The sequence below is a fragment of the Paroedura picta genome, chromosome 9 (genome assembly GCF_049243985.1).
Source record: "Paroedura picta isolate Pp20150507F chromosome 9, Ppicta_v3.0, whole genome shotgun sequence".
Lineage (NCBI taxonomy): Eukaryota > Metazoa > Chordata > Lepidosauria > Squamata > Gekkonidae > Paroedura > Paroedura picta.
The window spans coordinates 22,403,496-22,416,285 of NC_135377.1; the positions used below are offsets into that span (position 1 = coordinate 22,403,496).

Here is a 12,790-nt window from a genome sequence, read left to right on the forward strand (position 1 = left end):
TGCCGGGCTCGTGTGCCCGGGAAAGGCACCCCGAAAGCCCGCCATGATCCTGCGTCGCCTGAGCTCTCCACTGCCAGCCGCTGCAGTCCGGAAAGTGTGGAGGGGGCGTGGGGTGCCGGAGCCGGAGGGACGCCCCGCGACTGCATCCCGAAGAGGTCCGGAGGGGCGGCCATGGGGATCCCCTCGGGGCGGCACGGCGACCTCCCAGCCCCCTGCCCGCCTGGCCTCGCCTTGCCTTGCCTGGACGGCGCCTCTCGGCCGCGGGGTTCGCCCCGCGAGAGAGCTCGGGCCCGGCCGGTCTCCGGCAATGGCGCTGGGGAAGTGCGTTTGGCGGGCTGCGAAGGGAGCGGGACGGCCCTGCGGCGGGCTGAGCGACGCTGCTGAGCAATGCGCGGGACAGGGAGGGTCGGGGAGGGGGGGGGCGCCGTGCTGCACTGCTCGCCCGGGCTCCTTGGGGTGCACCCCTCGCGCTCCGGCCCCTGCCGTGGGGCGCTGGGGTGCTCCCGCCCTCCTCCAAGGAAGTGACAGCAGCAGCAGCAGCGAGGCCGGCTGGGGGCAGGGGGGGGGGGGTCGGCCGTGCGGGAGGGCTGTGCGGCGGGGCCGGTTCTGCCGGCGGCCCAGAGGGGCGTGGCGGGGGTGGGGGCCGGGGGGGGGCGCTGGCCTTCGGGGTGGCGAAGTGGGCGGGAGAATTTGCAGCCCGGGAACACGGTGACGGGAGGGATGAGCTGGGTCCCTCGCCGACGCATGCGCAGGGGCGGCCCTATATAGCGCCTTGGCGCCGGCGCCAGCTGAGATCAGTCCAAGGTCTGGGCGGTAAGAGCGGCTGAGGGGTCCGGGGTTCGGGGGGCGCCGACCTGCAGCGCGGCCCCTCTGCGGGGAGCGGGCGGGCAGGAGGAGAAGGGGATCGAGAGGGAGGCAGGCAGGCAGGGCGGGAGGAGACGGGGATCGAGGGAGGGGGGAAGGGAGGGAGGGGGTGGGGGGTTGTGGGGTGGCCGGGAGGGGCGAGCCCGGGGGTCCTGAGGCGCCAGGAGGGGGGCCGGGGGGGGCAGGGCTGAGGGGCCGGAGTCGCGCCGCTGGGGCTGCCCTGGGCAAGGAAGCGCGCGCGAGAGAAGGCGGGATGCCGCCCGCCCGCCCGCTTTTTGGAGGGAGAATCCGGCGGGGAGGGCGAAATCGCCGCCGCCGCCCATCCACCGCGGGGGGGCGTCCCCGGGGACCGTGGAGGGGCTGCCGGGGTCGGGGGTGTCTCCTCGGCCGGTCGGGGTGGGCTGCCGCGGGATGTCTCGCCCTCTCCTCTCGCCGGTGCCTGCTCTGGGCGCCAGGAGGGGCTTTGGGGGTGGGGGTGGGGGGGTGGGGGCTCGCTTCATGGCTTCTCTGGGGCGGGAGGGGGTCTAGGAAGGTGTTGGGCCGGCCGGCCCTTGCTGTGTGTGTGACGGAGCCTTTTTTTGGAGGGAGAGAGGCAAGGAGGGAAACGGGGTGGGGAGCCCGCCTGGCAGCTTCCCGGGTTGGCCCTAACCCTTTTCCTTCCCCCACCCCATAATGTATGTAGGGATTTATATCGGGTCGGGGACAGGAAGAAAAAAGAGGGGGTGCCTGTGGTCTCCCTTGCAGGGGGGCTGGAAGGGGGGGCGCTGTATGTGTGTGGGGGGGTCTGAAGTCCTCCAACCTGCAGGGTCTCCCCTTGAGCCTCCGCCTGCAGGATGGAAGGATGAATGGGGGTGGGCGGGGGGGGGGGTCAGGCACACTTCGGGGAGGGGGTCACTCTGGGGTTGCTCCACTCTGGCTTGTAAGGCAAGGACGAGGGGGAAGAATCCGGTTCCTAACTCTTGCCCCGGCATTCTTTTCCCAGGGTCCCCTTTTCTGTACATTGGGGTGCAAGTACAGGGCTTGAATTTTTCAGGATGTGTGGAGGCGGGAAAGAGTTAATGGGGAGGGGTAACTTCCCCCTCCGTTTATTTTTATTTATTTTTGCGGTAACTCTCAACAGTCTGTTTGCCAGACCATTTGCAATATAATGGATTCGCGCTTGCACCCCTTCAGGGCCATCGGAAGCTTCCCCCGGAGCGTGGGGTGGAGAGTGGCGGCAATCGGGGAAGCCGCTCGCCCGCCCGCCCGCCCGGAGTCCAGCCTCCTGTTGCAGCCGCCTTTTCTTCCCCGCTCTCTAAATTTGGCGCGGGGTCGGAGAGGCGCGTATAAGCGGCTTGCCTGCGGGGAAGGGATGGGGGCAGAACAAATGGCAGCACCCGGGATGTCTAAGGCAGACTTTAATGTGACAGAGAGAGAGAGAGAGAGAGAGAAATCGCAAGGGTTATTTCTGTAATAATAAGCTACCTAATATATTGTGGTGTTCTGAGGGGGGGGAGTAAATATTGACTTTAATTGTAAATAAATGATTTTCTGCGCACAAAACATTATTGCAGGCAAAAATGCACATAGAAGTGGTCTCTGCTCTTAACAGTGGTGTGGGAATGGGGAGTCTTCATAATGTATATGGTGAGTTTGTGTATAAAGCACAAACCAGCATCACTGAAGTCTCTGGCATACAGGCTTACTATAAATGAAGGAAATTAATATTCTAAGTAAGCGCAAAATATAGATCTAATAAAGATCTGCATGTTCCTGGCACGTGTTTTTGATAAAGCAAATTCAGTGGTGCTTGGGTGAAGGCTTTTGTGATGTAGAACAAAATGGCTACTTAAAGCAATATGCTGGAGGCAACTGATAGAACCCTAGAGTATGAAATTGACAAATGTGTGGATGGGATTATGGGAAGGGCTGATCATGAATTTTTATCTCTCCAAAGCAACATTCAGGCTGCTCATATAGAAGGGGATTTAGGATGTGACATTCTGGCCATTCTAGCCCCGTCATTTAATTTTGAGGGCCTTAGACGCTAGGGTGAGCTGTTTGCCTAGATGACTTTATCATTCAAGCACAAAATTGTCAAAAGGTATAAGGAGTCCCAACCTTTCTATGGGATACATCTGTGCTCCTGGTCATAATTCTTATTCCCACATAGATGCTCAGCAAGCTTCTACCTGTATGCTCCATGGGGTCATGTATACATTATTTTGCTGTATGGTTGCAGCAGTAGCTATGTTTGGTTGGTGTATGAACACTGGAAATTGGGCTTAATTTGCGCAGAATAACACTTTGTGTATTCATGGAATAAACATATGGTCTTCCTCATGTTGCAGGCAAGGATCTGGAGTCTTAATAAGATGTCAAGACGCAGGTAACTTGTCACTTTTCTTACAAGCTACAATGTTCCTCTATGTTTCATGTGAACCACCCTGAGCCTCGGGAGGGCTGTATAGAAATATAACATTATAAAATATGCATATAGCTATGCATTGTACTGTTATTTTGATGGCGCAGAGGGCTGGACTAGATGGCCTGTATGGCCCCTTCCAACTAGGATTCTAACAAATTTCTTCCACCTTCTACAGCAGTCGTTTACAAGCTAAATCGCATCAGCCCTGCCAGGACACATCTCCCCAAGAACTGCAGGTGCCAGAGAACCTTCAGACCAGAAAAAGAAAAGCAATAGAGGTGGGTAGGAGTGAATTAGTGGTCTCTTGAGCCAGGTATTGGAAGCTGGAGTAGTCCAGCCAGTCCCTGCTAATCTGCAGATTCACTGAGTAGCCCTAAATGATCTCTTTTGGAATCAGCATTGTTTCTGTCCTTGTTTGTTTTGCTGTCATATTACAGCAGACTTACAGAAACCCAACAGGGTATTCAAGACAAGAGATGTACAGAGGTGGTTCATGTCTCTATAGCAACCCTGGATTTCCTTGGTGGTCTCCCATCTAGGTATGAACCAGGGCTGAATCTGAGATCTGATGAGAGCATACTAGCCTCTGCTATCCATGTTTGTTGCATAGATGTTGACAGGAATTAATAAAGCGTTGCCAAGCTATGGGTATGCTTCAGGCTTTAATAGTACTGTCAGGGGGAGAGAACTACTCAGACTAGGTATACCTGAGATTTCCTAATACGTATTTCCTTTTGGTTTCAAAGGATACCAAGAGACAAGAAGAAAACATCAATGCAAGACATCAATATGAAATTCAGGTAGTGTAGTTTTCCCCTAAACCATTTTGAAGCTGGATCATCCTATCTACTGTCTTTGACACGTGTAATAGCTTAAATTAGAACTGGGTCAAATGTTCTACATTAACTGTCTTGATGCAAGTGGGGCTTTTGTAAACACACTGTCCCATTCACTTTTTAAAACTTCTCTCGTCCCTATTTGTGGTCTAGCTGCAGCTAAACTCTATGCTACTGCTCAGTGCCTTTTTGTGCAGTGCTTCACCACAGTGAGGGCAGGGAGACATTGCCACTGTTATGGGTTGCTTTTGGACATTCTCGCATGGTTTCTCTTGTTTGGTGACACCACCATGTAACTACCATAAGGAAAACGCTTCCTGCCCCCACACTGAAGTCACCCCGAGAGAGCAAAAAGTGTCGCTAACTTCACAGTATTTCCGGAAAAGTTGCTCACTTGTTAGCAGGATCCAACTTCTAACAAAGTTTGGGGAAGCATTTTGGCTCAGCCCTAGTTCATTATAGATATTGTTCAGAGGTGCACATGGTGTTCAACACCTTTTTACTTTTAGGATACAGAGAGAGAAGTTGTATTTGCATGTGTAAAGCTATAGGTAGCATGTAAAGTTTAACTTGCTTCACGGACACACGTGTAATTTGTGTAGTTATCTTCATTATCTCAGACAAATGAAAAATATATAGCTATTGGCTTCTCAGTCTTGTGTACTTTACAGTTGCACCTGCATCGTAGATCAAAAAGTATATTAAGAAATTTTATAATATAATAATAGAGTTGTAAATGTTTTGATTAAACAGTTATCGTTAAAACCCAGCATCCTGGTGACAGGAGTTTCTTGCTGCAAGACTCATAGTTCATCGTCTGATAAATGCACATTAGAAACTGCTTCCCAGGGCTCATGGGTTCTATGTTTGAATTTTTTTTTACTTAAACGGGCATGTAATATTTTATTCCAGAGCTGTTGGCCACCTATGATATCTGGAGGCATCTCTCCCTGTATAATTATAGAAACTCCTCACAAAGAAACATCAACTACTGACTTTTCCAGATTCAGAAAATACAGATTCAGAAACCTCTTCATAAATCCATCACCTTTACCTGACCTTAGGTAAGTTGACCATAAAAGCAAATTTGGCCTCGTGCTTTATTGGGCCAGAGAACAGGGCTCCAAAATCCACTGCCTGAATTATGTACACCTAGTAGTAGGGAAAAAGAGAAGCTTTGATTCAGTTGCAGTGAGCGCAAAGGACAAGCACAATAAACAATCTGAGGACCTGGTTTATAGTACCTGGTCTGAATATTTTAAGGGTGATTATAAAAACTAAGGCTTGAATTCAGTTATGAAATGTTGATGAATGTAACTGTGTATTATGCCAGTGGGAAGAAATAGCTCATATGCTTGGCTAATAAGACCTGCCATTAATGGAAAAACATTTAAGATAATTGCTACAGTATACCTGTCATTTCTGTTGTGTGGCTTGAACTGGAAGATGATAGTGAGATACAGGAACATTCAATGTTTGCCTACAGAACATGTTGCATCCAATTCCTTGTGTTTTCCCCCTCCCCCCAGCGAAACCAGCATGATTTCTAGCAGGATTTGTGGCTGCTGGCATGAAACTGATCAGTCCAGTCTATCTTTTTAGTGCTGCATGGTAAAAGAAGCAAATGGAATAGAATAGTGTATGATGTCTTGCTATGACTGGAGAGACTGGAGTTTAAATCCCACTGTTATGAAGCATGCTGCGGGTGACTTTAGAGCCAGTCACTTTTTTTCTCTTAGCATCTGTTTAACAGGGTGGTTGTGAGGATAAATTGGGGAAGAGAAGAACCAGGCGGTCCTTGTACTTTGAGCTACTTGGACAAATATCAGTTTGGAGGCTTTTTTTCTCCTACAACAATGGGTGGCATGCTTGAAATGATTACTTTTAAAAGCACAGGCATATTCTGTATGAAATGGTTTCTGGGCTATTTGGCTCTGTGTTTGGCTACTGACGCAGACTGCAGACTTACGATGGTTCCTTGCTGTCTCATTATCTTGTTCAACAAACGTTTGCAGATGAGTCCAAAGCTGTTTTGATCTGGCCAGTCCACTTGACCTGTCACCCTTGAGTTCCTGCCAATAGAATACGCGTCATGTTGCCCTGAGTCAGAATTAGTTTTTCTTTCTTCCTCTTCTTTTTTTGCTAAGACAAAACTTAATTTTGTATGTCTTGCTTCTAGTTGGGGAAGTTCCAAAGATGTCTGGTTCAACATTTTAAAGAAAGAAAACAAATATTTTCACTGCAAACATTTCATATCTCTACACTCAAATCTACAACCACACATGCGATCAATTCTATTAGACTGGCTTTTAGAGGTGAGTGCAATATGGGGTATTCAAAACTTGCACTTTGGAGACAGGCCTGGCTCAAAAGTACAGCATCTGTTTTGCATACAGACGGTCCCAGGCTCAGGTACTGGCATCTTCAGTTAGAAGGATCAGGTATTAGAAGGTGTGAAGGATTTCTGTCTAAGTTCTCGAAAAGCTGCTTCCAACCAAAGTAGATAATGCTGACCTTGATAGCCCAGTGGTGTGACTCTAGAAAACAACTTCATGTAAGACAATGTTTTGAAAATCAATGGGTTCTTCTTTTCTAATTTCAAAGAGTAGTAAGAAGAGCTTGCAATAGAAGAGTTACATTTGTGTCTAGTAGGACCTTAGAGACCAACAAGAGTTTCAGGGCATAACCTTTTGAGAGTCAGACATAGCGGAGTGGAAATGACTAGGATGAAAGGACTTAGATGTCTATTTCTACTCAGCTGTGTCTGATGAATTCTTGACAGCTTGTACACTGAAGCTTTTGCTGGCCTCCAAGGTGCTACTGGACTCTATTCTATCTGTTCTTTAGCTCTAGACTTTTATTCACCTTGGATGCAGCATTAAGCTTAAGGGAAGCAGGGAACTTAAAATATTATTTTAAAGTTACTGACTTTATAGAGAAATTAAGCACTTGTGATCTGAAGTAACTTGCAGTGGGCCTTCATTCTAAACAGGCAATATGCTTGTGCCTGGAATACTCTCAGTATTTATGACACTATAACTATTTTGGCAGTTATGTTTAGGAAAGACTAAATGCAGAGTTATATTTCTGCTCAGCATAGCTCTTGCTTCAATTTAAGAACGAAAAGCAAAATTCTGGTCCGGTTTTGTTGTTCCAATTTGTAGCCAGTTTGGTGTAGTGGTTAGGAGTGTGGACTTCTAATCTGGCATGCCGGGTTTGATTCTGCACTCCCCCACATGCAGCCAGTTGGGTGACCTTGGGCTCACCACAGCACTGATAAAGCTGTTCTGACCGAGCAGTGATATCGGGGTTCTCTCAGCCTCACCCACCTCACATGGTGTCTGTTGTGGGGAGAGGAAAGGGAAGGCGACTCTTTAAGCCGCTTTGAGACTCCTTTGGGTAGAGAAAAGCGGCATATAAGAACCAACTCTTCTTCTAGCTGGCCATGACCGTGTGATTCACTCTCTTACAGGTATGTGAAGTATACACACTTCATAGAGAAACGTTCTATTTAGCACAAGACTTTTTTGATCGATTCATGCTGACTCAAAAAAATATAAACAAAACCATGCTTCAGCTCATAGGAATCACAACTCTTTTTATTGCTTCAAAGCTTGAGGTAAGTCAGTTTCTTTGATTATACGCCCAATGATTATACATACTTCCTTTTTAGAGCTGTCTATGACAACTAAAGCCTTCCCTGGTGAAGCAGCTAAGAGAGACAGTATTTAAACCAGCAAATTAAAATAACTAATTTAAATGATTGACAATGAAAATTCTAACTGGCACAGGTGAAAAGTTAAAAATACATCTGGGGAGCTTCATTTGTTCTTGCAAATGGCAAACATTTAGATGTTTATACCCATCAAATCTAAACTGATAGTACAGCGGCATGAGCTACAAACATGAATAGCATTGGCCCACAAACATGAATACTGCATATTTCTTTAGCTGCTTTATCTGGCTGTACCTTCATTTTTGGGCAATCAATCTGCCTGATTCCTTGTCCTTAAACCATTATCTGGCTGTTTATATTCAGACCTGGTGTTTTGAGATCAGATTGCCAACAAGGGAATCTGAATAGAATCTTGGATTGCTTACTTAAATTTCTCTAAACTGTAGTGTAATATATGGCCAAGAGGCCCATTTGCCAAAGATAATGCCACCTGTTTAATTACTTTGCAAACGGATTATTGTCATCATGAAGACTTGTGGGACTTTGTGTAGCAGCATTTTTTTTCCTATTTGCAAGACGTGTTGTTGGGATGGCTGCTGTGCATTTTTCTTTTTTAGAAGGAAATAAGCTTTATGTGCATCATATCAGGTGGTAGAGCAATTGACTGAGCCTCTATAGATCTGTAGATCCAATGTGGTCTCTGGATATTGTAACAGACCAGACCCTAGCAGTGCTTGTTTCATATTCAGTTTCTGGTTCTTCTGTCTTGCTTAAGGACAGAGGACAGTGGTCCAGTTCAGAAACTTGTAGCTCCTTTTCTTTCAGTCCAGTATTTATTCATGAGAGTGGACACACCTGCTGTGGTCTTGCGACATCTCTCTGATTGTGTGGAGATGCAAATAGGTGAAATAGATACCCAGCATGGGCTTCTAGTACAATGTGTATTTGTGAGGGTCTCCAGCATACTGGCAACAGCTTGTCAGTCCTATGAGCAGACCCAGGTGCATACAATCCAGCTCCTCACCCATGCATATTCTGTAAATCTATAGCAGCAGTGGTCTGCTAAACTGAGTTGTAAAGTACTTTGAACAGCGGTGTCACAACAAGTTGTCTTATGTCCGTCCTACCATTCTCTCCCCTTTAACAAGGAGATCTATGCTCCCAAGCTACAGGAATTTGCATATGTTACTGATGGTGCTTGCAGTGAAGAAGATATCATAAGGATGGAGCTCATTATACTAAAGGTAACAAAGATATTGGTCGTTGGGACAGCATGGTGTAGTGGTTAGTGCCAGACAATCCCTCATCAGCCATGAAAATATCTGGGAGTGTTTCAGCCAATCTGGTTTTTTCAACTGGACTACCTCATGGGACTCCTAAGATCTTTGGAGAAGGGGAGGATAAACAAAGCTTGTTGTTTGCTAAGTTATGAAATGAACAGAATATCTTCAAAAATTATAACCAATTCAGGAGCACATGTAACTGAGTGATATGGATACATCCACGAGTAGCATGTTACATGGGAAACATATAATTTTTATTTTAGTATTTGAGGGAAGATAATTCTCATTCTACAGGTTTTAGAAAGTGGGTTACTTGTTATGCAACCAGTGGCTTATGATAGTATAGAAATGCTGTAGGCTGCAGCCTTATATTTCTAGGTATATGGTGGGTAATATGCCAGTTTATCTGTTCAAATGCACTAGGCTTGTGACACTTCCCCTCAAGTCCTATATAGGATCTCACAAAAGTACCCAAACTTCGGCTTTTGTCTCATATTGATGAACAGGCAATGCAGTAAAAGCAAGCAAAATATTCCATAAATCCCATGCAGTTTTACTACTACCCAAGATACAGTCAATGGTTGCATTTAGTCAAACTGTACACAAGGGAGGGCTAAAGCATTTCGCTTTTATCTCCACAAAACACAGGCTCTAAAGTGGGAGCTCAGCCCAGTAACGATAGTCTCTTGGCTCAAACTTTATCTTCAAGTGGATGCTCTGGAAGATATCCCAAAGGTGCTACTACCTCAGTATTCTCAGGAAATGTTTATTCAAATAGCACAGGTGAGTGCTCATTCCAGTATGTGTCAAGTGAGCAATGTATTTCTAACACAGGTGCCTGTTAGTTGGTACTGCATGAGAGTAACTGGTGAGAGGGAGAAACCTTGTTTATTTTCCAATCTGAGTACGGTGAGGATACAGGTCTTGGGATACAGAGCAAGAAACCATGTGCCAGAAATGTGATTTATAGTTCTACTGTTCAGTCATAAATGGTTGATAGTTTTGTTCAAGTAGCATGAGCTTAATATGTGGGCCTTAAAACACTGATAGAATTTGGTGTACAAAGCAAAACAGGCCATTGCTATTTCTAGAGACATGGCAAGAGAAGGGTACCGTTTGCACTTTAATAGGACAATCACATGATAATTGGCTGAAATGAAGATATTCCATAGTGCCGGATGGTTCTCTCATAAAGGTAAAGGTATCCCCTGTGCAAGCACCGAGTCATATCTGACCCTTGGGGTGACGCCCTCTAGCGTTTTCATGGCAGACTCAGTACGGGGTGGTTTGCCAGTGCCTTCCCCAGTCATTACCGTTAACCCCCAGCAAGCTGGGTACTCATTTTACCGACCTTGGAAGGATGGAAGGCTGAGTCAACCTTGAGCCAGCTGCTGGGATTGAACTCCCAGCCTCATGGGCAAAGCTTTCAGACGGCTGCCTTACCATTCTGCACCACAAGAGGCTCTTGGTTCTCTCATACAGTAGCTGAAATACTGCACCATGTCAGAGACTGGTTATAGCAGGAATCATTCTAACAAAATGTGTGGCTTCCTTTACAGCTCTTAGATCTCTGCATTCTAGATGTCAATTCTCTGGATTTTCAATACAGGACGTTGGCAGCAGCTGCAACTTGCCATTATACCTCAGTAGAAATAGTTAAGAAAGTATCAGGTATGATAAAATAACATTCTGGTGCCTCTACTTGTGTATTTGGATGCAAGGTGTATTGAAGTCTGTAGTTAAGGCTAGGTTGTAGAAACATGGGTAGTCAACCTGTGGTCCTCCAGATGTCCATGGATTACAATTCCCATGAGCCCCTGCTCATGGGAATTGGGTTGTGCTTTTGCCCTTTTTTGGGACACTGCAAACACAGCTCTATCTGTGAAACTCCATCTTGAAAAGGCAGGTGGCATTTGAAAGATCTTGCGTGTTCAGTGTTGAAAACAGATTTCAACAGAGGCCTCAGGTGATGGTTGTACAGGTCTCAGCTTCAGCTGGCCCTGCTTCTCTGGGGTGTGGTAACTAGTTTTAACTTGAAGCCCAAAGTGTTATCCCATGGCAGTGACAGAATTGTGACCCATGCCCTCCAGTCCTATTTAGAACAGAGAGCTGTTCTGTCTGACCCAGGGCCTCTGCAGAAAAGGACAGTGAAACTGACTTGTTACAATAATAGCTCCTATCAGTCAGAAAATTTGTCATGAAATCACCAAGAGGCAGCCTGCTGTGTTTGAGCACCAAGCCCTGCCTACAGTTCAGGATATTGGTCTTGCAAAGCTGCTGTAAAGACTGAAGTAGTCATAAAAAACACGAGAAGAGCCCTGCTGGATCAAACCAGAAGTCCATCTAGTCCTGGCTTACACTGTGGCCAACTCATTCCTCTAGAACAGCCTCTTCTCAACTTTTAAAAACCATTTTACCCTGAAACATTCTTCAGGCTTCGAGAAACCCAAGAAGTGGCATGATCTGGCAGAATACGGTTGGGGAGCATAGCTATGGACATGCCCACCTGAAGGGGGGTCACCATGACTATATGATAAATATGACTGATAAATGTTTAACCAATTTAAAAAATGAACCCTTCCAGAACCACCAAGAAACCACAAGTTTTGACAAAAGCCTGCTCTAGAAGTCCAGTTCTAGAGGGCATAGAGACTCTTTTTCCTTCTGTTGCCTCCTGGCACTGGCATTCAGAATTTTAGTGTCTCTGATCATGGAGGTTCCTTTTAGTCACCATGGCTAGTAGCCATTAATGGCCTTGTCCTCCATGAATCAGTCTAATCCTCTTTTAAGGCATGGGGCTACCACTACATTCTCCTGCAGTGAATCTCACATAATTACTTGCTGAATAAACTATTTCATTTTGTCTGTCCTGAAGCTACTGCCCATCAGCTGCATTGGATACCCCTGAGTTATTTTGGGAGGGTGAAATAGTTCTTGTCAACTCCCTCCACCATGTCCTCCCACTTGGTCATCTCTTAGCCCTCTAACAATCTAAAAATGAAATCATCTGTTTAAATAGGATTGCCCTCTTATTTTAAGCGTTAAAAGTGCTTAATATGCCATACTGCTCAATAGGTGGCAAGAGTTAATTGCTCATATTGTTAAGAAGAAATGGGGTGTGAGGAATGCAGTAACATTCCCTCAGCCTCTGGAGGAAAAGCAGAGTTGACGGTTGTGCAGTGTGTGTGTGTGTGTGTGGGGGGGAACTTTGTGCAACCTTGTGTCAGAACTGATTATGCAACTTCACTAAGTTCTTGTTTTTGGTTCTTAGGCTTAGACTGGAACAGTATTTCAGAATGTGTAGAGTGGATGAGACCATTTGTCAAGGTATCAAAAAAAGTCCCAGTAAAATTGAAGAACTTTAAGAAAATTGCAGCAGAAAATAGACACAACATACAAACCCACACCAACTATTTGGATATGCTGGTAAGACTGCCTTTTGCTGCGGTCCCAATTTCATTTGTGGTGGCAGTAATTATTTTCCTGATAGGAATGTTAAGAGGCTGCTATGCATTAATTCTACTTTGGAATATACCCAGTTAACTGTATATCAGCAACCTCCAACCTTGTGCCAGTAGGGACCTTCAGGGATTTTGAGGTTAAATGGCTGCCATCCAGAAAATGACAGCTGTAGAGGGATGCAGCCCATTACAGTATGGCTTCCATAAGAGTTAATGCTGATCATAAAATGTTTGGAGGTTCCAAAACAGGTGTTGTCCTATGA

At 46.2% G+C, this 12,790-nt stretch overlaps 1 protein-coding gene across 4 annotated transcripts in view; it reads left to right on the forward strand.

The window, feature by feature from the left end:
• The window catches only part of CCNE2 (cyclin E2), a 15,147-nt gene continuing 2,357 nt past the window's right edge, over positions 1-12,790 (forward strand). Inside the window, exons 1-11 of one of the 4 annotated variants that reach the window (XM_077351869.1) lie at positions 1-155; positions 3,195-3,232; positions 3,447-3,549; positions 4,018-4,071; positions 5,020-5,171; positions 6,287-6,422; positions 7,580-7,726; positions 8,932-9,027; positions 9,715-9,849; positions 10,626-10,737; positions 12,338-12,492. In XM_077351869.1, coding sequence (XP_077207984.1) covers positions 3,219-3,232; positions 3,447-3,549; positions 4,018-4,071; positions 5,020-5,171; positions 6,287-6,422; positions 7,580-7,726; positions 8,932-9,027; positions 9,715-9,849; positions 10,626-10,737; positions 12,338-12,492 — 1,104 coding nt within the window. In that variant the 5' untranslated portion in view covers positions 1-155; positions 3,195-3,218. Of the gene's footprint in view, positions 156-696; positions 814-2,298; positions 2,314-3,194; positions 3,233-3,446; positions 3,550-4,017; positions 4,072-5,019; positions 5,172-6,286; positions 6,423-7,579; positions 7,727-8,931; positions 9,028-9,714; positions 9,850-10,625; positions 10,738-12,337; positions 12,493-12,790 lie in introns of those variants that run through there. The other 3 variants (XM_077351868.1, XM_077351871.1, XM_077351872.1) reach the window with 3 other exon arrangements.